The sequence below is a fragment of the Ambystoma mexicanum genome, chromosome 14, assembly GCF_040938575.1.
Source record: "Ambystoma mexicanum isolate Mex_15411 chromosome 14, UKY_AmexF1_1, whole genome shotgun sequence".
Classification (NCBI taxonomy): domain Eukaryota; kingdom Metazoa; phylum Chordata; class Amphibia; order Caudata; family Ambystomatidae; genus Ambystoma; species Ambystoma mexicanum.
The window spans coordinates 132,258,876-132,285,042 of NC_090940.1; the positions used below are offsets into that span (position 1 = coordinate 132,258,876).

General features: G+C 46.8%; 1 protein-coding gene across 2 annotated transcripts in view; it reads left to right on the forward strand.

Annotated features, from left to right (window-relative positions):
* ZFYVE26 (zinc finger FYVE-type containing 26) overlaps positions 1 to 26,167 on the forward strand; it is a 1,501,667-nt gene that overhangs the window by 229,094 nt on the left and 1,246,406 nt on the right. For both annotated transcript variants that reach the window (XM_069638726.1, XM_069638727.1), the window contains exons 9-10: positions 11,763 to 11,978; positions 13,579 to 14,256. In XM_069638726.1, coding sequence (XP_069494827.1) covers positions 11,763 to 11,978; positions 13,579 to 14,256 — 894 coding nt within the window. The remainder of the gene's footprint in view (positions 1 to 11,762; positions 11,979 to 13,578; positions 14,257 to 26,167) is intronic.

Sequence of the window (26,167 nt, forward strand, 5' to 3'; positions counted from 1 at the left end):
GGGGAGTTCGGCGGTAGGGCTAATACCGCCCGCGCTAATAGCGTTACCGTTACCGCCCAAGTCGTGATGAGGCCCTATGGCTCGACTCCTCTGACATCAGAATGCCGTTCTGACCTATGACTATGACAAATTCAGGCACGCTGAACACATAGTGAGTCTCTACAACTCACGCCATCTCCTGACTCCTCTCAGCACCCATCCACATGCCTGACCACATGGGTTGCTCTCCACCGGAGCCTGGCCAGCCCTGATGAGCCTTATTCGGCTAAATGCACACACGAATCTTAATCTTACTCCATGACCTCGAACACACTGGAGTTCGGTCCTCCCAGGGCGTTCCCACTAACAGTGCATTGACCATTACATACAAATATATACAACATCAAACACATATCTTCATTAAAACATCTTTATAAAAAAAACGTTTTAAAGTGCAGTGTGCTCCAATGAGTAGGTCTTAAATACGGACAGTTAACACATATTCTTCAACAACCTTGTGCAATTGAAAACTTATTTTGGATCATCATATAGGTCCATCTGCCTATTATTTATCCAAGATGTTTTGTTCTAATACTCATTCAGACCTCTCTATAGAACTTCTTCAGGGGTTAATGCTTCTTCTAAACCTTTCACAACAAATCTTACATTACGTGACCCCCTATGCAATTACAAGGCGTACAATTTATGCTCACAGTATTCTTCTAGTAGTTGCGGTGGGGTACATCTCCCTCTTTTTCCTATACATTATTGGGTTCCTCATTCACCCTTTGTATTTATTCTTGCTTCAAGACAGCTTTTCATTATTAGGTGTTTGTCTTGTTTAGTGGGCGCTCTTATTGATCTTTGCAAACGTGGAACAGTGTCCTGTTTCTTACTGTTCAAGGTACAACACTTTTTGTGGACAAAAACATGGAAATACCACGGATTACACTCCCTCCTAGTTTTGAAGTGGCCCACCCAAATATTTAATTCTGCGGGTTACTCATGCTTTAGATGTCTATTCTGTCTCTTCTCCGGGGAGTGTTGTGCATCCTATCTACCTGTAGACACATATGAAAACACTGAGAGCTCTATCCGCCATGAGGTCTTATCTATTATGTCACAGCGCCTTTCATTCCAGTTCTCTACTCACTTGTGCCCGGCTGGATTATAAGGCCCGCTCCGGAGTCTTTCAGGCATTTTCTCCCTGCAATGAGAAACCCAATGTAGTTTATACTGCAATAACCTCTTAGACATCTATGTATGTTCTACATCTGGCGAAAGCACTTAGTCGTACAGTAATAAGAGTCAAAACAAGATCCCAATTGCCAACACCAACACAGTGCCAATATTTGTAGACGTCTTGGACCTAGTATTAGGAAAATACAAGTGTGCCTCTCAGTCAATGTAGGGCCTAGAGTGACAGAGAAACCATTCTAACGGTGGTATCAAACAGTAAGACAGACACAAGTGATGACAGTTCAAGGGTGTTTATTGAACTTTAATTGGGTTTGAAAAACGCCTATCCAATCCTAAATCTAAAGATGGGAGCAAGTTACGACCATCAAATAATAGCACAGTCCTAGTCGAGTCTGTCTACATTAAAGGGCCTATACTAATAAACCTATTGCCAAACCTTACTTCTAAATACAAATAGTGTGGCAAACAATGTTATGCGAAAGAAAAGTGTTCAAAAAATGTAATGTCAGGATAGTCAAGCCATTGGCTTCCCTTCCCCATGTTTTCAACACGGGACAATGTGGCACACTCGAGCTTAGCAGACTCGTTGGCTTCTCTATCACGAGGATGCAGTTCAAAACCTCCAAATCATGGTCTTCTGTGGCAAAGTCTCTTATTTCAGATGGCCTGATGCAACACGACAAACATTAAAGTTCCTTTCTTCTCAGGAATTCACATGTACAACTTCTTGGGTGATTTTGATTCAACCCAGGCCCCCCTCCGCCGGGCTGAGACCCACCTTAACACAAAGCTTTCAATTGGTCTCCCTCCGCTGGGCTCAGACCAACTTTCTCTACTTTGCCAAGCTTTCTTTACTTCAGAAATCTAATACTTTCGACTGTGTGCAGGATTTTGCTCAACCTGTCGCAGGACCACTTCGATTCACAATTACTCGCTCTCATCTTGATTTGCTCTCTTTCTCACTTTCACTTTGCCAATTATCAGCTGGATACCTTACAGGGACTTTTTGACTGAGCACCCATGCAGTGCCTGACTACTCTGTAAAGGGTATTGTATCTTGCTTCAAAAGTTCAATCACTCATCAGCAGTTCAACTTTACTTGCGTTCTTTATCGCACGCATTTGAACAATGCTTGTTCCAGCGCTCACCATACAATGTTGCTGCTTGCTACCGTAGCTTCAACACAGACCGGTCTTGTATCAGTCTCTCAAACTGACCGGCTGTGTTAATTTCATTGACGCTGCTTTGTTCTTGAAGCCAAGGACAGTACCATGACAGCTGGCACTTCTACCCGCCTTGATTATTGACGCGGGAGGGCCCTGGGTACCTCTGACACACAATGCAGGATTCTTCAGCCTGATCTTACACTTTCTATTCTTGAGGTTTCAGAAAAAGGAATTTTCCTCCTTGCGATCCCCTTCTGTTTTAGCCGTCTTTCTTCTCTAGTTAAACTGCCATCTCTGAACTGATGTTTCCTTGTGTGTCTTGCTCGCTCAGAGTGTGCTCTTGTGTCTGCCTTTTATCCATGTGGGGAAGCTCAATGGAAGTCAGGTGTGTGTGATCGTCAGTAATTGCCTGACCTCGCCTGACCATTGTATTGGGACACGTCAGATAAACAACTCGGGTGTTAGTCTGCTTTCCCTTATCACAGGCTGTCCGTGTGAAAGTGTTTGTGTTGTAAAAGGAGTGGGGGTAGAGTTCCTAAATATCCTACTTGGTAGGATGGGGTAAAGGTGTTAGAGGGAAGGGGACGCCCGGGTGATCCTCACACACTGGTCCACCTCAAGGAACTGGATCCAAAAGCGATGGCTGTGTCCTGGCCACCTGGATGACAGATCCCCGGGGACTAGTGGGTGAGACACCTTCTGGTTTCTCACATGAAGCGGAAGTGAATACATATACAATTACAGCTGCACTCTAAATTTCTAGTCTTTGTCGTAAAACTCACTGGATGCATGAAAAATATCCAGACACAGGTAAGTCACATATCTATCCCACCGGTGCGGATTAGGTGCCCCACGGTAGACTAGAGGATACCGAAAAGAAGAGCTCCAGAAGCAGGGATGAGAACCAGCAGCCCCAGGAGATGATGCAGCACAGCAAGATGAGCTCCAATGGAACTCATTCGGAAAATGTTAAGAGCAACCTGCAAGAAGTCTCAACCACATATCATGGGGACCCCTAAGGGACTCTAAAACCAGAAGCAAAGAGAGAGGCATAAGCCATCCCACCAACCAGGGAAGGGGGCAACAAAGGGTTGGGAGACCAGCCAATGTAGTTGGCCCCTTAATCTGACATTCATCCCACACACAATGTGAAATGGCCAATCCAAGACCAAGAACTGGTCTACACCTGTTCAAACAATGGAGGGTGCATGGCTGAGCTCACAAAGAGCCCACCTATGCGCAACTGCTATTGTAGGCCTACCACTTGGTTTACCAGTGCACAGGAAGCCCCTGAAACAAAATGGCTGAGAGCAGGACATACAAAAATACATTGGTACCGTAATGACTACCAAAAAAGTTACTTTGGGTTAGAAATGCAATAACTTGGTTTGCACCACTAGTGACGCAAACCTAAAGTATAGTTGCCCCAGCCCTCTCCCTAAAGCCAATGTAGTATGATATAATCACCCTAGGGCCAAAATGGGGTGCTTAGGAACTACCCTTGTCGCAAGGACCTATTGGCAACCATGGGACCCTATACTCTTAAGTGAGTTAAAAAGGTTTACAGTGGCTGGGGGATTCCAGTAGCAGTCCACCTGACCACCAGAAATAGGCACTTGGTCCAAAAAAGATGATGATAAAAAGCACAAAGTCGTTTAGTTCCTTTAAAAAACCTACAGAATTCCCAAAAATCATGTTTTAACAGGAAGGGATAGATAATGCGAGGCTGCTTGATAAGACTGTTTCTCCCCCACTGGAGTTTTACTGCATAGTCTGAGAAGATTTGGAGGCTTTGGGTGGAGTAGCACCAGTTACATTTGTACTCATTTCCTGGTCTGCATTGCTTATATTTTCAATAGTATACCACACTAAGTTGTGAACAGATGTCTTGAATCTATGGCTTTTGGATGCAGCTATGCTCCTAGTTGGTTGAAATTCTGCACTTATGAATTGCTCGCCTTGATTTTTTGGGTGTTTGCATGGCTGCATCTTTAGTGTTTTGTACAAATTAAAGTGTTTAAAGATATTATTTTGACAAATCTAATCAAAATACATTATTAAATAAAACTGTGGAATACATCAATTGCACATTAAGCAGAACAATTTTTTTCAAATTCAGCATTTGGCACAGAGAACCGCATTTAAGTTAATTACTGCGAATGATGAGATGTGAAAGCATGTTTGAATTGAATATTGGGTAGAACATTGTGGGTTGGCCATCATCATTCCAATCAATGGTTATGAGCCTTGTGATGCCTTGATCCTTTGACATGCATCATGAATATGCAATCCATATATTTCAAATAAAAAGGTGCGTCCTATTTCTTTAATCTTAGTATAACAAATATCTTGCTAATGGCAATACATAAACACTTGCAGGCCGATTTATGGAATTAATGTGCGCTGAAAATATCGGCGAAAACGTGCGATTCGCAGTGAAAGGCTGAAAATCGCAGTGCAAGTGCGAATATCGCAGGGAAACCAGCGCACATCTATTCATGGAAGTCCGTGCGCGAGTAAAATCATGGATGTGCGCTGAAAAAGTGCGCGTCGCACGCCGGCGCACAGGTCATCTAACCGCGTGCGCTAAGGCCACAGTGAAAGCGCACATAGTGCGGCGCACATAACAAAAGTAGGCGGAACACGGGGCGTGACACGCGGAATGGGGAACAACTCGTGAAAATGTGGGCGTCAAGGGGGAAGCACAGGAGGCAAGGTCGCGGAACCCCCACACGCTCGCCTACAACACATATTCATGGAATCGAATAGGGCAAAACAGCACACGGGCAAAGACGCGCACAGGCCTAAACACGTCCGCCACACGAAGGCAGGCGGTCGCGTCCCTGCGCATGAAAAAAATGTGCGCCAAAATGTGCCCCCACAAAAAGCAGGTCTATACAGCTATGTAGAATGTCCCATACTGTGGGCCTCTAGGACAAATGACGTGCAAAGGGGTACGTGACAAACTCGGACACCCGCTGTGTGAAAAATAGCATGCGCGTGTATTTCGGTGGTGCGCGGGAAGTCCTACACGCTATTTGCCCTGGGGGAGCGGGGCACGTGTATTACAGGGGTTCGCGTGAAGTTTAACACGCGATAGGCCTTGGTTGAGCGTGATACGTGTAAATCTGGGTTTCGCGGGAATTTTCACATGCGATTGGCCTGGGTACGTGTATTTCAGGGGTGCGCGTGAATTTTCACACGCGATTGGTCTGGGTACGTGTATTTCAGGGGTGCGCGTGAATTTTGACATGCGATTGGTCTCGGTACGTGTATTTCAGGGGTGCGTGTGAAGTTTCACACGCGATTGGGCCTGGGCGAGCGGGGTACTACTCACCGTCTGCCTTGCGTGTAGAAGAACGCATAACCAACACCCACCTGCTGTGAAGTAATATTGTGTGAACCCCAACGCCTGCAAAACACACACACCGCACCCCATGAAAAGCACGTACAGGCCCGTGCGCGAAACGTCACAGACGCGCTTGCGCGCTGAGGGCCTTTGGTCCAATGAAATCGCGTATGCCTGCTGACGCGCTTACGCGCTAAGGGCCATTCCTCGAATTACACGCTGACATGCAAGAATTTCACGTGCCAAATCACTCCCTATCAAGCTGGCCACGCGAAAACACACGGAAGACCACGCTCCTGCCCAAAAGGCCGAATTACTGCCCCCCAGAACCCCGAGCAGCCTCCCACGAGCCATCTGCTGCTGCCTGCCTGCTGCCATCGTACCGTGCCATTTTGTGCCTGCACATCTGCCATCTGCAGGGGTCCAGTTGTTGTGTCCACCCCTGCTGGAAAAGAAGACTCCCGACTGGTATACCATCGCTCCACAGCCCAGCCCCAGGACCCAGTTGCCCACCCACGCCTGCCTCGGGGGTCGCCATGTCGGGGCAAACACCATCTGAGACCACTGGCGACCCCCAACCAGAGTGTCAGAGGGCCACCATCTTCAGTCAGAAGGAAGTTGGTGTCCTGGTGGAGCTTGTCCTGGGGCATTATGATGCCCTCTTCGGATCATCACGCGCCAACAAGGAAGGACGGGACAGGATCTGGGACGACTTTGTGGTTGCCATCAACGCGGAGGGGGTGGCAACCCGTAACATCAAGCAAGTCAAGAAGCGCTGGGAGGACTTCCAGGACCCTCTTAAATGCCCGGCACCTCGTGGAGGGGGGCCCGGGCCGCATGAGTACCATCCAGCTGAGGGTCCTGGAACGCGTACGCCCAGCGCTCCACGCCCAGATCCTTGAGAGGCAGACCCGTCTGGAGTTGAGCGGTAAGTGGCCAAGCATTGCTGTGTGAGACAGGGCATGTTGCAGTGTGCTGGTTGTCTGATACTTGCCTGTATGTGTGACATAGGCCATGTACACGTGCGTGTGTGCAGGGACATCATGGTCATGCATGTGAGACCAGTAATGTGTGAACCACATGGTTGGTGCATGTGTTTAAATGCAACATGGGGAGCTCTATGTGGAATGGACCCATGAGAGCATGCCAGTCTCTGTTCCTGGACAAGGGTGGGGGTGAGGGATGGGTGCTGATGCCATGTACATGTATGGTGTCCATGTCTGTGTGTCTGACCTGCGTGTCTGTGACTTGTGAATGCCATGGATGCATGACACATGTCTGTGACAATGTTCAGATTCACTGATGCAGCCTAGTCATCCTTGTATCCACTGTGTCTGGGGTGTACGAGGCCAGATGGATGAAACTAGGGTGAAGTGTGTGCATGTGATGGGCATGACCCATGATGCATGTGAGTCTCAAACCAACATTGTATGTTTCAAGAGTCCCTTGGACCTTTATGCTAATGTCCACAGCATGTGCCATGCCTGTTACTGCATGTGTTTTGCCTGCACTGACCCATGTGTTGTGGAGGGACATGATGGAAGTGATGTTTGACAGTGCCACTCATCTGCTATTGCTTCCTGTCTAGGGGACCATTGTACAGTACCCTGATGCTTGTGTTCTATGTCTCCCTCTACACAGCGGCAAGTGAAGAAGAGGGCGGAGACGGCGCTGTGGAGCAAAGTGGCGGGGATGCCCCCACAGCTGCAGCGGAAGGGGTGGGTGAGCCCCCACAGGGGCTTGCAACGGCGGGAGACTGTGTGGAGCCATGCAGGTTGGTGGTTTCCACAGAGGAGGAGGAGGCCGCTACTGAGCTGCACATGGGGCCTGGTGGGGGTGGTACCACTGGTGCAAGTGGTGCAGTCCAGGGGCAGGGGCAGGAGGCAGCACAGGTCGCCGTGGAGGGGCCTGTGCATGTCACTGTCCCTGACACTGCACCACCATGCACCAGCAGGGATGTCCCATCCCAGGCCCGTCCGCAGGTAGGGGGGATGTCCATGTCATCCGACACTCCTCTACCTGCGGACGAGGGGACTCCTGGCCGTATGGAGAAGATCCTGATTGGTGTCGCGTTGCGCACGGGTGTCATTCGTGATGACGTGCGTGCTTTCCGGGGGGAGCACGCACGTCATCACGAAGAGCAGCGTGCCAACGTGGCCCAGTTGGGAGCGACCATGGTCGGGGGTTTCGTGCATGTGTCGGCCACTCTGGCGACCCTCTCCTCCTCTGTGGAGGCTATGCGCCAGTCGTTCTCCAATGCCGTCTTCTGGCCCAGATGCTCCCTGTGGACCTGCCCCGACCAACGCAGCCAGCACGGTGGGGCTCCCATCCCTGCTACAGTCGGGAGTCTGAGGTCCAGCAGGGGTGGACACACCAGCAACTGGACCCCAGCAGATGGAGGATGTGCTGGCATCATCGGGCAGGGCACGTGCATGACAGCGTCAGTGTATTCCCTCAGCCTGGATGCCGTCGTGCTGGCAGAGGCAGTTGCGTCGGAGGCAGCGGCAGGCTCGACGTGGGAGGCATCATGGCTCGGGGCCATCTACATCAGAGGGGCAGGCATCGGCCGGAGGGCAGGAGAACCCTGGAATGGGAGTGTCTTCCGTGTGGCAGCGGTTGGGCCAGCAGATAGGTGCGGAGCGGCGGCGGGCGGAGGAGGAACGGCTCACAATGGTCAGGGCTGCGAACTCCATGCGCAGGGCGCTGAGGCGGGCTGAGTGCCTCGAGGGTATTCGCAGGGAGTTGGAGCTGGACACCGCATTATCCCTGCGAGACCTCGGGGCCAGTGAACATGCCCGCCTCCAAGCCATTGAACAGGAGTTCGATGATGCCCTGGCCCATGACATCAACCAGTGAGCCGTTGGACTTGCCCACCGCCATTGTATATAGTTCATTAGTGTTAAGTTTCCTTTCTTTTTTTCTTTCCTTTGGGGCGCATGGACTATGCCCCACATTTTTGTATATAGTTGTTTATTCTGTAGGCTTTTTTGTAGGTTTCCTTTGGACAGTTGGGCTCATGGACCCAGTATTTCATCCTTGTAAATAGTTGAGTGTGCATTTGTCGGCTTTTTCTTTTTTGATTTTTCCATGGAGCAATGGATTTTACTTTTTCATTTCTGTTTGGATTTGCTTTGTTGGAAGGAGACTTTAGAGATTTTTTATTTCATATATTTTGGATTCTGATTTCCTTTTTTTATCATTATGTGACATTCTGCATTGTTTTCCTTATGTCCATTGTTTGCTATTTGATTTTCTTTCACCACGTTTTTTGTTCAATACATTTGTTCCCGTACTTCAATGTGTGGTATTCTCTCATTGGTTTCATGCATGTCACGATGTGGGTGTTCACATTCACTGGCACCCATTGTGTGTGTGAGACAGACATGTGCTGATGTACATACATGCCATTTGGGTTGTTTCATGTAATGGCCATTTCAATGTGGGGTGTATGTTATGCTTGGTTGTTAATTTTGGCAGGGGTGGCGTGCCGTGGGCTTTTGGTGGACATGAGGGACATGATTGTGGGTCATGTTGACATGTTTGTTTGTTTGTTTGTTTGTTTATTATTTATAGCGCGCGCCAGACCCGAGGGTAACCGGGCGCGTTGTTCAAGGATACTTTAAACTTTACAGGTTACGCATGTTTACAAGTAGTGGTTATACGTCGTAGAAGTTACATAATGCAGGACAGTAAGGAGAATATACATTGTGCATAATATATACATATAACATAATATATACAGGAAATATGCAGTAGGAAAATAGAGAGTATATAACTATGTACATAGTACGTTTGTAGAACAGTGGTTATATTGGTGTAGGGCAGGACTATCGGTCATTTTCTTTGATCCAATTGATACAGTTAGATCTGAAGAGAGCGTAGGATTGGGTAGATCTCAGGCCAGGCCGGAGGGAGTTCCAAAGCTGGGCAGCTTTGACCGGGAAGATGTTTCCTCCGGCCGTACTTAGTTTAAATGGGGGTATCACTAACTGGTTAGAGTATGCTTCTCTGGTGGGTCTAGTGGAGATTTTTCTGTTGAATCTAGCAACTAGGTATTTGGGTGCTAGATGGTTGATACTTTTGAAAGTTAGAGAAGCTGTCTTGAGTTTGATTTTGTCCGCTGTGGAGAGCCAGTTGGGTTGTCTTCTAGCCTCTGAAATATGCTCCCTTCTTGGAATTCCTAAGGCAGCTCTAAGAGCATTGTTCTGTAGTGTTTGAATCTTTTGCAGCGTATGTTTATTGGCCCCTATATATAGTGCGTTGCAATAGTCCAATTTCGACAGCACTAATGCTCGAGCAAGGGTTAGGCAGTTGGCAGTGGATAGGTATGGTTTTGCGGCTCTAATCAGCTTGCAGGTATATGCGGTGCTGGATGCCATTGCGCTCACCTGTTTGGTTAGGGAGAGGTGGGAATCAAGGTAAAACCCTAATGTTTTTACCTCTTTTGCCACCTTGATAGTGTTACCGTCTATGACGAAGGAGGAGTATTCTTCTTTTAATCTATTGATGTTTTGTGTGTTCCCCAGTATGATGAGTTCCGTTTTGTCATCATTCAGGCATAGCCCGTGTGTGGCCATCCATGCCTGAATGATGAGATAAATCTTGTTCTTGTTGGGGGGGGACATGAGTGAGACATGAGTGGGGGCCTGCAGGCAGGTGCCCTGCACTGCTGGGGGACATGAGTGGGGGCCTGCTGGCAGGTGCCCTGTACTGCTGGTGGGTGGGAGTGCAAGGGGACATGAGTGGGGGCATGCAGGCAGGTGCCCTGCACTGCTGGGGGGTGGGGGTGCTGGGGGACATGAGTGGGGGCCAGCTGGCATGTGCCCTGCACTGCATGACCAGGGGTGCAGGGTAGTCCACTGTGGTGTGGTCTGCCTGCAGGGGCCGTGGAGGGTGTAGAGGGAACACCTGGGAGGACCCACACTGCCAATTCACATGTAGGACTCCCCTGCACCCCCGAAATACACGTACCCCACTCGCACAGGGCCTATCGCGTGTGAAACTTCCTGCACACCCCATAAATACACATACCCAGCCCATTCGTGTGTGGAACTTCCCGCGCACCCCTGAAATACACGTACCCAGCCCATTCACGTGTGAAACTACCCGCGCCCCCCTGAAATACACGTACCCAGGCCAATCGCGTGTGAAACTTCCCGCGCACCCCTGAAATACACGTACCCAGGCTGATCGTGTGTGAAACTTCCCACGCACCCCTGAAATACACGTACCCAGCCCATTCGCGTGCGAAACTTCCTGCGAACAACAGTTATACACGTACCCCACTCGCACAGGCCCTTTGCGGGTGGAAGTTACCGCAAAACCCGTAATACACGCTCCCCGCTTGGCGTTTGCTGTTTGGCAGTCCTGTAAACTGGTCCAGGGTTGACGCGGCCCTTTGCACTGGATTGGGGATTTTGATGGCTTTTCCTTGCGCGGGGGCGTTCTTGGGGGCGTAACTGGTGCTGCTGCAGGGTCGCTGCGCCACTCTGCGCCACGGCTGCTTTTGGAGGCTAAAATCCATGAATACGCTGTGCGCGGAAATCGATTTTAGCGCACGCAGCTGGCGCAGACATTCGCACGGGGACACTGTGCGCCAGCCGCGTGCGCCACTTTTGTGCGATTTTCTATGAATTACCCTGTTGGTGTGTTTAGTCTATTGCTTCTGTGTGTGTGATGCTACAGGAGGTGTGATGCGGGACAACCAACATCTTTTTGGGAGTGCCCAGGTAGTTATTTCTTATAATCTGCATGTTTCTTGCCTTATTGTGATCCACAAAATAGGATCTTTGCTTTTTTTAAATAATGTATTTAAATGCAGCAGATTCTTACTCTTGATCAGGGTTTTTGTAGCAGGGGTAGCTTGTTGTTGTCGTCTTCCTTTATCATTGGCTGCATTATTTCTTGGTAAAAAAAAAACCCTGCATGCTACAGAGTGTTTGCAAGTCCCTTATCCAGTGCCGCATTTTCAGGTGCCTACTTATGTTTTCCAAAGTTTTTTTTATGTAACTTGTTCATATCATTGTTCTTTCTGTATTTCTTTGACAAGTGCTTTTTCATTTGCCTAGGTCCATTTTCCAAGAGTGCAGTGAACAATCTTGTTCAGCAGCGAAACGTGATACTTTTTGAAGCGTTTTGTGCCATGAAATATGCTATATATGCACTGTGCTTGAACGCTCATAAGCATTCCCTCTGCAATGAGTGTGTGAACAACATATTGAGTGAGCCTTCGAGGATTTCTGAAGTTCATGCAGAATCGGGAAAAGACCAGGATAATTGTCAAGGTAGTGTCCCCAAGCCTATCACCTTTGCTTGCTTTTATGAATTGGGGTTTGCTTCGGGCAATGATGGGCATCTAACCTTGCCGAGCGCATGTGACACTCCAAACCCATATCACTCCTAATTCAACTGCTTTGAAAACACAGCATTTTTCCTTTCCCAGCATATCTGTTCGACAATGGAACTAGTATACATTCTAAAATGTGGTTTAGGGATAGACAGTCAATTTCTGACCATACAATTGTTTGTCTTTTATAAAATGCCCCATACAACGATTTTGTAGCAACACACTGGGACCATTGGTTTCAATGTATGTTTGTTAACTACAGCCCTACAGATAAGGGGTGTATTACCCACTTGTACTCCTTAAAAATAAAAACAGGGAGAACAAATTATCCCAACAACAAATAGGAAACAGACAAACAGCAACTTGTCCCCTTGCCTTCATACACACACTTCCATGGATATGTTTGGGCGAGTAGTACATGTAGTACCACAGGAAGATACTTTCATTATTACTGCCTGCCCCGAAAAGGTAAAAAAGCATCTATTAATGTACATGAATAACTTGGTGCAAAAAAATATATGTATTACAAAACAAGTTTGTTTTACAGTTAAAACATATTTTGACTCACTTATAAAATACTCCCATTTTTAATGGCCTCTTCCTTTTTACTCCCTAAAAAAATATTTTACTCCGAACTTAAAAAAATGGGGAGTAACATACTCCCTCTTTAAAATATTATCTGGAGCACTGGTTAACTGTATGTAGGCAGCAAGTTGATGATGGCTTGGTCTCTTTCTGTAAACCATATTGTCAGTACTGTGCCACTTCCTTGTCATACAAGCTCCAGATGCATAAGCAGATCGTAATGCGAAGACATGTGCAGCTATGCCTATGATTCCCCTGCCATCTTAAAAATATGTGATGAGACCACTTTGGGTCCAGTCGGAAGGATGAAATATTTGTGCAACCTTTTATTATGATGGAGCCAGAACCAGCAAAGTAATTTTATCCAAAGACTTATTTAAATGGATCTAGAGAGCAATCCAATTTAAAACTTAAAAAGATGCTGCTGCTGCTGACCTGAGCTGATCCCTGGCAGTGCTCCATTGAGAGCCGGACATTTATTTTTTTGTTCTTTTAATGTATCCTCAGAATATGCATTCGAACACATTCCTAGCTGATCCAAATCGTTGGTTGAAACACTCTAATGCCGACTTATACTTCAAAAGCAAAATATGTGGCGGTTGCTATTCGGGGGTCACTAAAAGTGGAGCATTAAGAAATGTTTGACGCTTTACGTATGATCTAAAAAATGTTTCATATATTGATAACTTTTGTGGAACGCTTGAGTCATCATGGCTCAAAAATGAGCGATCTTGCCATTACTTTCACTCTACCTTTTTACTGAACTCAGTTAAATATGCACACACCATTCTGTAACAGAGGCCTTGCAGAGTTTGTCTACCCGTATAGAGACATTTTTACATTTCATAGTAGTATTAATCTTCTTAGACTGAATTTATTGAACAAGAAATGTAATGTGAAGAAATGCATTTGTGGTTATTGATTGGGTGTTTAATCTTTTCACCATGATACAGATTATCATTCAGCTCTCTTCAAGCAATATTTAACCAAGTGCCAACATTATTTACGTGCTGTTCCAGCCCCATTGCGCCTGGAGCTTTTGGAGAACATGTTTTCTTTGATCTTCGTTTCCTACAGTGATCTCTGTACAGAGGCTACTCTACCTGAGGATTATGCTTTTGATGAGGACGATAAGGACCTTGATAGAAGAAGTGATGATTTAAAGAGCTTGGACAGCAGTGTCGACAAGGGAGACTCTCGGGCACATTCACCACTGCTGGAAAGCCCTTTGCTTTCAGGTCTGCCAGACAATAAAATGAACACTACAGTATTACAGACTGGATCTCAGGAAAACAGCACTGTGCCTGAAATCATAAAACCTACAGAGTACTGCCAATCCCAAAGTTTGAGCCATCTAAATTTGAAGCACTTTACAAGTGATGCAACTGGGTTTTTATTGGATGAAATGGCCACCGAAATCTTCCTTCAGATGCTGATGAATCACCTGGATGAAGTAAAAAATTGCACTCCATGGGATTCAAGCGATGGGCCCTGTGAGCAGCTGCAGCTACTCGAGTGCCTCAGTTGCTCTATCAGCAAAGAGACTTTTGCTAGTCGTGTACTCCAGTTTTCCAAAATCCTATCTGAAGCCCAGTGGCGATACAAAGTCGTGATGAGCAATCGAAATGCAGGTACAATGTGGTGGGGATACAGAAATTAGCCTTTTGGTTAATCTATGTGGTAACATCGGGTGCGTGACCTGATGTGGCATTTATTTTGTTGCTTGTGTTCTTGCTTTAAGGGACAACCTTCAGAATGAAGTCAATGAGGTATTGTACTGTAAATGTTGTCCTGGTGCTTGATCATGGGGCCTTAGGTCTTAAACTCAGGATCCCAAAGACATGTCATAAGTCCAAAACTAGAGGTACTCAACATCTCCACATCCCATTAATCAGCTTAATGCATCAACATACTTCCATGGCGAGTAATTCCATGAGGAAGAAGAGCACTGCAAACACAAATTGTTTGATCTGCATAGTTTTATTCTGAGATTCAAAAAGGAAGGGATAAGTGGAATTTAGCAAAAAAAGGATGGGCCTATTTACGCTGTCTTTTAGTATTCACTGAAAAGGGAATTTTCATACAGGGTTTCTACTGTCAACAAAAAGTTGGTGCTTTTAACCATTGGAGTCTCTTTGTAGTTAAAGAAAGGTTTGAACTATTGCCTATCTTTATAGTTGTGTACCTACTTTCCAGGCTACAGTTTCAGGGCACAGTTGGGATGAATGCCCAAAGAAAAGGGGTACAAATCAAAAGGCTGCACATCTAACCTAAACAAAACGGTGCAAGGGCAAGGAGCAACAAAGCCAAATATCTGTTGGGGGATTAAGGTATAATATTGAGATTCCGGTCGCATTTCTAGATTTCAGTATTCTAGGTATCTGCGAAGGACAGTGTGTCTCAAGTAAGCACTGGGTTTTTCTAATTTTTTGGCAGACTTCTTTCACAATGTCCTTGTCTTGTTACTTGGTTCGTTCTTGACCTTGTACTAGTAGTTGGTTTTGATCTTTGCTTTCTGTCTTTGATGTGGTCTTTATTCCAGACTGTAGGTTGATGCAACAGCCACTTGCGCGCCATCCAGTGATTGGCGCCATCAAGGGTGAGACTCTGGTCACTTTTGCTTAATTTTGTCTGGTATCAAGCCTTTTAAAAGTTTAACTCGCCCACTTCCCTTCTGTTCCCTTTCTCCTTCCACCCTCAACCTCCCCGCCCAATCGCACTCCCACTACCCTCCGTCCCGTTGCCGATAGGTTTGTGGATCTTCCCATGTGACCAGAGTCGGCCTTCTTCAGAAGCCCTCCTAGGGCAGCCTTGCCTGGGCAAGCCGGCGAAGAGCCAGAGGCAAAGGGCAGCTCCGTCTGGAGCAGCTCCCTTCCCTGTCTGTCCCTGTTCACATGTGGATGCCCAATTGAGAAACCTACTGAAACAACTCCAGGTAAGGTGGCACGGTTGGTTAGCAAAGCCATTACTCTGCTCAATTAAAACCCGTCACTTTGATTACTCCTAAAACACTCCACTTACTTTTGTACTCCAATATACATATTGTCAATTGCCTCTGCACGGTACACTTCCTTGGCACTTCGTAGACCTACTCTCTGCACTTCATGAACATAGGCCGCCTTTGTACCTCTCTCAACCCCTCCTCGTCAATTTTACCGTTAATGTTTTGAATCTAGGCATTCTCTCACTCTGCTGATGTTTTGGAAATGGACAATTCGCTACACGGTTAATGTTTTAAATCTGGGCATTTTGCAGCACTGTTGATGCTTTAAATCTAGGCATTCTCTTACTCTGCTGATGTTTTGATACTAGAAATGTTGTCGCACTGTTAATGTTTTAAATCTAGGTATTTCATTGCACTTCTATTTTTTGAATCTAGGCATTCTCTCACTCTGCTGATGTTTTGAATTTGGACACAGTTTATGTATTGAATCTAGACATCTCAGGCACGGCCCATACGGATTCTAGTTTGCATCCCTCAGACTCCTCAGTTTCTCACAGCAGTGCCACTCCTCCCTAACTCTACTCGATCGTATCCAACTACCAATCATTCAGGTCACACCCTTGTTGCCATGCCTCACTCTGCCAAGTTCAGAGCAGCACGCTGGCATTCCAAAAACCTAGCCAATGACACTCCCCGCCACCGACTGCCCCTTCCACTGTCACCCCCCCTCTTTCTCGCACTCCCCTCTCCCTTACCAACCAATTTCCTTTCCACACCCACCCCCCCCTTACCTCACATCCTCTAACACCCACTGCCCCTGTGTCCCTTACACATCCAGGAATACCAGGAATAGGGTTGCACACTGACGCTCTACTGTCCAGAACAGCAGCACTATCTACTGCCCCAGTCCATAATCACACTGAACCCCCTCCCTTACACACCCAGACATTCAGTGTCGGCCCCCTTCCTCCTTTCTCAACCCAACCCCCTCCCATACCAACCCAAAGTTTCCTCAACTCACGCTTACCCTCCCTAAGCGCAGCAAAGGCTGCTCTGGCCAGCACACCACTTTCAACATTCCTTCCCACACAACCCTTTGCCCCCTAAACAGCCCCCTAAACGCATGGGTCCCATGCACCATAGGACCTCACACTCGCAGTCTTCTCCTGAGCTCTGCCTAAGATCCCACTCTAGCACCCCTCTTTATTAGCCCAGCCCTTTCCTCCCACTCCGACCCTGTCTTGTCTCTCTTCACTTCTCCCTTCCCGCCTTCCAACTCCTCATCCTCATGCCCACCCTCCTGCCCCACCTGTCCCTCTCTGAAATAAAGTCATCATAAACCCTGATCAGGTAAATTCCCTTCTAAACACACTTCCAGATATTCTACTCCAGGAAGGAGACCCCTCCATCGACCTGTTCGATCTTTGGCTCTTCAGCACCCTGATCCGCCTCACTCCAACTAGACGCACCTCCCAGAGATCACGCCCCAACCCGAAGTGGTACACACCGTCCCTTAAAACCCTCAAGCATCGCCTAGAGCGAACCTGGAGGACCAACCCCACACCTCAAAACAAAACCGCCTTTGCAAGATTGAATAGGGCCTATCTGACCGAAATCATAAAAGCCCAAAGAAAACATCTGTGGAAACCGAATCTCCACCTCCAATTACTCGAGCAAGAAACTCCACAATATCATCGCTGAATTCAAGACTCTGGGCTTCTTACCTCCTCCCTCACCACACTCCCAATCTTTCTGCAACACACTATCTGACCACTTCCACAACATCGCTATTGATTGACAATGCTCAATCCTCGCCAAACTAGCTTTGATAACCCCTTGCTCCCCCTTCCTCGCACCCTTGACCCAGTCCTAGCCCTCCCCTGCCCATTCGGCCGGGCCTCTCCTTGTTCACACCTATTTCCCACCCTGAATTCCTCAAACTGCTAGCTCTAAGCCAGCTGTCTGGCTGCCCTGGATATTCCTGACCAGCTTCACTTCTTAAAAGCATCCTAACTGCAACCTGTGCAGGCAACATTGCTCGGTCCATTAGTAACAACTCTCTCTCGTCTGGTATCTTCCCAAAGGCCTTCAAAACCTCTTATGTCAAGCCCTTCTCAAAAAACCTTCTCTCGACCCCCTCCATCCTTCAAACTACTGCCCTATCTCTAACGCCTGCATCATTGCCAGACTCTGAGACTGCGCTGCTTACAAGCAACTCTGCCTTATTCACAGAAGGCAACAGGCCCCTCCTTGGCCCAGCCCAATCAGGCTTCAGATCCCTTTGAGGAACCGAATCCTCTTGTGTCCATCTGAAAAGAACAGCCGACTCAGAAATATTTGCTGCACTAATCCTCCTCGATCCATCTGCTGCCTTTGATACCATTGACCACACAATACTCATGGACAGGCTCTACACACTAGGCATCAGAGACTCAGCTCTAAAATGGATCTCGTCATTCCTTTCTAATCGCTCGCAAATCATGCTTCTTCCTCCTTTTCACCTCTGCCCATCTGTGAGGGGTCAGTAATGTGAGGCAGACAACTGCTTGTAGTTTTCTTAGTATTTGGCATTTTATTTTTAACAGAAAATTAAAAGAAAACCTAACTAAGCCTACTCTACCAGGGAATTTCCTACCTAGCCTAGGATCTATGGGAAAATCTCCTAGCATACACAAAACTGGCCCTCACACTAAACAACAAAACAGTAAAAACAAAACATAAATGAAGATGACCAAAGAACCAGTGTCTTGGATGACTTCTACGTGTCCTGGGTAGATCTCGTTCCCAGGAATGTCCAAAGTCAATTTCTCCAAAGGAAAAATGGTCTTAAATCAGTTCTTGAAAAGTTCCAAAGAAACACAATTTCACTCAATCAAACAATCCACTGTTAAAAATTCCTTCTTCGTTTGTTGAATAGTTCCCTTTCCAAGTTCCACAAAGACAAAGAAAACAGCACCAAAGGTAATCCTGGATAACCTCCTTTCAGGATAGATTGGATTAAGTTAAAAACAAAAGTACCACTTCGGCTTTAACAACATTCTTGTTTTATAACCTCTGCAGCGTCTTTAATATAACTTGTCAGGATGCTTTTTCTAAAGTGATTGCTTTCTCCTTGGCAACTCAAATAAAAGTGTTCTGACAAAATTATAGACAACCACAGTTCTACGGCTTCTGCTGTAACTTGATACTTTGAAAATGTATTAGGCAACTTAGACAAGACTCTTAGACCTCTACAGGTAGGCAAGGCACTCTTCTTTCCTATGCCGTAAGAAAGGGCAGCTTCCTTGACTCTTCTGTCCGTCTTACAGCTACCACAGAAATCGGTCTTGGTTTCTAGACTGCTTCTTTCTCTCAGCTTCAACAGTCTCAGCTTTACAGATTGTTGACCAGTTCTTTTTTTAACAAGCACCCAGCTCCCTTCCCCAGCTTTCCCATGCACACCTTCTTGTTTCCAGTTGTTACCCCAAAGCTGTATTGCCACTCTTCCATCCTTGGATAGCCCTGTCAACCTTGTATCAAAGGACTCTGGGTTTATAACAGCCTCAACAACTTCAAAACATCAGTGTTTAGATCTTAATTGGACTGGTTTCACCTTAGAAAGGATCTGTCTGCTGGCTTGAGTAATGCTTGTTCTTCTTGTGACTTCAGCAACTTCTACAACTACTAAATTATTGGTCTGAATGTTACAAGAGTCAGGTTTCACTATAGAAATGAATTCAGGTACATGCGATGTTAGGGAGAATTCTCAGGAATGTGCTAATTCCTCTCTACCTTAGACACCCCCAGCACTTTTGCTGAACTCTAGGACTTTCTAATTCTTAACCTGGAGAGAGTGAGACCTGTTTCCCACCCTCGCATGTATTCGAACTCTGTGCTTCTTTTGGTTGTGGAGTCTAAAATTTGAACTCTGTGCTTCTTTTGGTTGTGGAGTCTGACAAGCTCCATAGGCATCATCTTTAGATTGTGTCACACAGCACCTTCAGTGCAGTGGCACAGGGAAGTCTTTCAGATTTCCAAAAGGTTTTGATACCTTCTCTTGGATAAACTACTGTTTCCAAGAGCAGTGAAGTGAAATTGACTTTATTTAAATTTTGTAACTTTCTAGACCCAGCACACACTAGTTTCTTATGTGACAATTTTATGTTACCCTTTCTTCAATTAATGTCTGGTGGAAGTGGTTTACTTTTTACGACCATTGTGTGTTTTTACTGCAGCAATTGCAGCCTTGATAAAGCACTCATCGGTGCCCATTTTTATCAAAATGGCCCCAGTCGTCTTTTTTCACCATTTCTTGCTGGAAAGGTCCTTCTTGAGATTTACTCTGCGTGCCAAACCTTGGTTTCGTTTTGTCGTTGGCGGGATTCATGAGTGAAGCCCGCCTCTGGCTCCAGTATGTCTGACAGGGGCAGGAAGTGAGGGAGATGCCCGAAACTCCCTGTACTTAATCCACTTGGTTACAGGAATGCACCCAAAGGTGATTGGCCGGCTGGCTGTCCGGCAAGGACAGCCACCCTGCTGTGTGATTGACAGCTAGGCTGGAATGAATGGGAGAAACCTGCATAAAAGGCAAGGCTTTTTGGCTTGGAAGGCAGAGTTGACCACTCGACAAAGGAATCCGAAGAAGAACTTGGAAGAGACGCCTGCTATAACTCCTGGACCGTTGGTTTGCCCAGTGAAGCCCTGATGCTATGCTGAAGCTCTGAATTCTTTTCGACTAGAAAGTCCTGCAAGGACGACTTCTTCCCTTGAGTTGGTGGGACCAATTAAATCCAAAGTGAACTCATCTGGACATCCTCTCGGAGCTGGCTGTACTCCCTCGCTGCCCCAGGAACTGAAGTGCCAGGGAGAAGAACCCCAGATTGGAGTGCATCATTGTAACGCTCACCTGATTCCCACAGAGACCCGAACTGGACTGCTACCGTTTCTTCTATCGTGAGGCGCAGGGCCCGGAAGATGCTCTGGACGGGGCCTCTGAATTTGGATTGCCTAGCTTGTAGAGTAAGTTTTCTGCAGGTGGAAGAAAAGGGATTGATTACCAGCTGGGGTGGATATGTGTTCCCACCAATCTCCCGTTTCTCACTCTTCTTGACCCCCAACTTGGTTTCTGCGAGCTCTCACCTTAGGTATTGTAAAGATGAGCTCTCCATCCTGCTTCAGGTGCAGGGGTGCGTAGAGTCCAGTTACGTCACTGGATCGGAAATAGTTGCGGACACTGTGTCCTTTCGTCTCTCCTGCGGTAGCCGTAAGTATGAGTGTCTTTTCTCCACAGGAGCCGGGGCCCAGAAACCTAAAGCAGGTAAGTCTCTGGGTGAGTATTTGTTCTCCGTGCTTAGTTAGTGCTCACCATGTATTCCTCTTATGCCGGTGCTGGGATGTAGCTGGCGTCGTGGCCGCGGTGGAGGAAGGTAAGTGAAAGAAAAGCGACTGCTTACTTCTAATGATTGTCTTTTTCTGCTTACAGGTGCCGAGATGCTGCCGGCGACACAGCCGCTGTCGCGCGTGATGAGGCACGTAAGTAAGTGGAAGAAATGTGGCCGCTTTAGAGCGGGCACCTCTAATGACTGTCTTTTTCTGTTTTTCAGGTGCCGAGATACTGCCGGCGTCGTGGCCGCGGTGGAGTTCGGCGAGGCCACGGATGGGTAAGGCAAGCCGGCGCGGCTGCGAGCGTTTGAGAGCGCTGCTAATCTTGTACCTTTCCTTTGCAGGCTCGTCGGAGGTAGGATTGCTGAGGCAGGATTCCGGTAAGTATAATTTGTAATGCTCGCCTTCTCTTTTCTTGTCTGTTTGCAGGTGTTCCGGGTGCTGGCGGGCGTGTCAGGAGCCAGGATGCAGGAGCCGACTCGGTGAGCGTCCTGCTGCTGATGCAGAATAACGCGAAGCACGTGTATTCCATCGGGCGTGGTTTAAATAGCAGAGAAGTGCTTCAGGTGTGTGTTCTTCCACCGGCCCCACCCAGGTAAGAAAAGAGTTCCTGAATAGAGGAAATAGTTCCTCCCAGCCCTGATAGCTGGGGACTTCAGCCAGACTGGATTGTTCTGGGTAAGTATGCATCATGGTCTGCCTCAGGTAAGTCCACCCAAGCATTATTACACAGTTTATCAATATGAGCCCGGCGCCTATGGCGCCGGGACTGAAGTCCTTTATGAGCCTGGCGCCAAAGGCGCCAAGACACGGTCCAAAGGGCCCCTCTAGGGGTCTGCTGGGTCCAGAGATGTGGAAGAAGGGTCTGCTTCCGGGGGCGCTGGGCCAGTCCTGGCTCCTCGGGAGTAGTGCTCATGACAATCATTTTAAAGATGGACCCGAGCTGCTGCAAGATCCCCCGGACTCCAAGTAAGCGGAACTGACCAAGCCTGAGCCACCTCAACAGAGTGCTGGAGCCCAGATGCGAGGAAAGTCCAGAGTGGTATCCATGAGCCCGCATGCTGCTATTTGCTGGGAGGCGAGGAGCTAAGGTAGTCTAAGAGAACTTACCTCTTGTTGTGTAGCCTTACTTGTTCTCAGTTGAGACTTGTCTTGGTTGCTCTGTAGAGTTGCTTTCAGCTTCTCTACCTCACAAGTCTAGACAGCTTGTGTCCCTACATTGATTCTACTTTTTCTAGAAGGCTTCTAAAACATTGGGCAAGACTTTTATTCACCTACAAGACATGTTTCAGCTGACCAAGACGTTTGCCCAATTGACATTGGCTGGCCTAGGCTCCCTGAATAACTCTTCTGTCCTCTCACGTTGTGTTTCACCTTTCCTTCCAGGAAGGGGTTAACTTATTTTGCATTGGGGGTTCAAAAGTACTTGCCTGCTTCAGAATAATTGTGTGATCTCTTGTTTTATTCTATAACCCTTTTCTTTGACATGCTCCAAAGTATTGCTCTAAATGCAACAGTGATATATTGATGTCCACAGTGTCCTAGCTATTTAAGTCACCTAAGGGTGTAGGAAGTGTCTGTGTGCCATTCCAAATGGGTACTTGCTGATTTAGAGAAACTAAGAGTGTGTATTTCGGAGTGTATTTGTATGTTACTTTTATATTGCCCTTTCTGAAGAAGGCTTATTCAGACTGACTGTTAAATAAATTAATAATTGTTTAATCAAGAAACCTTGAGTGTAAGTGTTTATTTGGATACGTGTCACTGTGAATCTCTGTGCAACTACCCTACTGCTCATATTGACCCCTCTTGAGATAAGCCTGGCTGCTCTGCAACACTACCAACCTGTGTAGTTCAGACTTGTACCAAAAGGTGGGTCGCTATTGCCAGGAGGACAAGATTGTTGTAGTGCACCAAAAGGGTACTGCTTAACTCTTGCCTAACACTGGTGGCAGGCGGTGAGGATCTGTTGTAGAGTTTTTACACTAAGTATTTGCTTTGGTTCAACTAAAAACTTCACATGGCTTATCTCCACTAGAATAGCAATTGTAACATGCCAAATATAGATAAACTCAGTCAGAAAGCCCTCATAATTTTAACAGTAGATCAACTGAAAGAGATGTGTAAAGTCAGGAATCTCCCTGTTAAAGGAAATAAAAATCAATTGATTACAAGTTTGTTGAATCATCAAAGTTTGGGTAGTAGGCCTTCACACCTACTAACCCAGGAAATGTGGAAATTGATAATGAGGATGGTAATTGAGAGTCTAACTCTAATGTCTTAGAAGAGTCGGAGTAGGGAGAGGAGACCCAGGAAGGGAGCCCCTCTATGCGTCAGCCTGCCCTTTTACTTCAACCTGTATCCACTGGAACCCCACAAGGTTCATCACTGGGTCCAGAATGTTGGTCTCCTGAGAAACTCAGACTTGAATTGTAATTTAAAATGATCCAAGCCCAAGCTGAAGCCATAAATCAAGACATCCAACACGGGGAGTTGGAAATGCAGCATTCTCTTGAAATTAAGAAATTGTCTCTTGAAAACATTTCTCTCCCATAGTCCTCTAGGCCTTGCCTGCCCAAAGAAGCAGTGAGTATGTATGATGTGAATCTTTATATTTGGGTTGGTTGGGTGCTTTTCAATACAATCATGGGATTCAGGGTCTCACAGGAAATCAATTGATTCCTTGGCTTTTGTCTAGGCTCCCCCAGGTTGCAACTGATGCTGTAATGGAGGTGGGTGAACTCGAAAGATTGGAGTATGAGAATGTGAAGCTAGCTTTGATAGCTGGATTTGGGAAAACAACTTCCCAGTACCTTTAGAGGTTTAGGACCCTCAAAAAGACTAATTTTAGCCCTTGGGCTACCTGGGTGCGTCAATGTTGGAAAAACTTAGATGGTTGGGTTAAGGGTTACAGAGTGAACAGCTTTTGAAGGAATGAGAAATCTGTTTTTGTTGGTATCTATTTTTGATGCCTGCTTTCCTGAGCTGAGACAGCACTTGGATGACTCAAAAGAGACTGATCCAAGAAGTTAGCAATGGTTGCTGACTTGTGGGTTGCCAACAAGGCCACTCGCAAGGATTCTGGGGCCACTCACAAAAAGGATGAGGGCAAGCAGCACAAGAAAGAGGACAACGAGAATTTTAAAACCTCCCATCCAAAAGAGGGCCACAAATATAAGAAGGGTAAGCCATTTGGGAAAACGGGTCATTCTAGTGAAACCCCTGGTGCTACTGGTGTCCCTGGGTCTGTCGGAACAACAGAATGTAGATGTGTATAACTCTATTCCAGATAACACAAAAGAATACTACAAGGACAGTGTACTTGTAAATGGTCAGGAAACCTTTTTAAAACCCCAGGATGTTGCTAAAGCACCCAAAGGCCCCACTAAGCTTGCTGGAGGCCAGGTCCAGATGGTTCCAATACTACTAGCACTCATCCAGTGCAACAATATGACTGTATGAATACACGTCGGTGTACAAAATGAGATGCCTTGGAGAGTCCTGTTGGGGAATGACTTAAAAGCTCTAGGAGTTGTATCAAGCCCCGCCAGGCCTCCTAGTAAAAAGAAGCAGGAGCAAACTAGACTGGCCAGAGAGAAAGCTTTGAATGACTGTCAGTGGGAAGTTACAGAAGTACCTATAACTCCCAGTCTACAGGGAAAAAAAACTTCTGATTCCAGGTCAAGGAAAGAGACAAAGGGGAAACCCAAGGTCTCAGGAAAGAAGAAAGGTATCACCCCTATGCACAAAACAAGGACATCCCCGAGAGGGCAGTCCCAGGTCACACCTGTGACCCTTCCACCGGCTGAGGCTTAGTGGGAGGACCAACCAGAAGATGGTGAACCAGGTACTGGTGAAACAGATTGGAAGAAGCCCTCACCCCTGTTGGAGATCTGGGTCCTAAAGACCATCATGAGCTGCAGACTTTGCTTCCAGAAGGTGGCTGCTGTAGGGCAGACTTCAGCAGAGGTCAGAGAGAGTGTCCTACTCTTGAAGGACTTTGCCAACAGGCAGCTTGCCAGCTGGATGGGCAAGAGTCAGGGAAGCACAGGCTGTACTGGGAGGATGGCCTCCTTTACAGTGAGTCTATAGAGTCTACCTCAGGGGACTACAGAAGATTTGTAGTGCCTCGGGTGGTGGGACCTGTTTGTACAGTTAGCCCATGAGATTTATTTGGCTGTTCACTTAAGTTTTAAGAAGACCAAGGAAAAGTTTCTCTAAATTTCTATTGGCCCAAGATGGGGTCTCATGTATATAAGTTCTGTAGAAGATGTCACACTTGTCAGACATCTGGCAAGAGTGGAGCCAATAACGTGGCACCCTTGGTGCCTCTCCCAGTGGTGGGAGTACCTTTTGAGAGGGTAGGAATTGACGTTAACGTTCCCTTAGACCCTCCCACATCTTCAGGCAACCAATTTATATTGATTGTGGTAGGCCATTCTACCACTTATCCTGAAGCTATAGCTATTTATTTAGCTTTTTTTTTTTTAAGCGCTCACACAGCCCTCGGGCATCGAGGCGCTGTTACAGGAATTGTTTGTTTTTTCAGTTGCGTAATTGTTTTTTTTTTTGTCTTAGTTGCGTATTTATAACGCGCTTAAAACACCCAGAGGCTTCCAAGCGCGGACCCGGGGATCGAACCTGTGTTGCTTCGTGTCGTCTTGCCTCCAAGGCGCGCACGTTGCCATTAAGCTATCCTCCCAGGACGATATGAGAACCTTTACTGCTCAGGCAGTTGCTAAGGCCCCCCTTGGTATTTTTACCATGGTAGGTTTTCCTAAGGAGGTTATCTCAGACAGGGCGACCAATTTTACAGTCCCACTACATGCAGACCATGTGGAAAAACTGTGGAATGACCTACAAGTTCTCAACAGCCTACCATCCCCAGACCAATGGATGGTTGAGAGGTTTAATAGAACTACGAAGAGCATGATAGGTGCTTTAGAAGAACCCCTTAGAAGAAAGTGGGACCTTCTACTACCATGCCTTCTCTTTGCTTATAGAGAATCCAGTCCTGCAAGCCTTCGGTCAGCGGAAGCTGCTTAACCCCACAGTCTCCCCAAAAAGTGTGAGCAACAACTGAACTGGGTAACAGCTGAAGTACCAATCTTATGGGGGGAAAGGGAGAAGTGGAGAAAACAAAAAGAAATGCATATTCTGATCTTCAGTCAGGCATCAATCTGAGGAGGAATAAACAGAAGACAAATTAGCTTTGCATACCTTTAACTCACAACTCC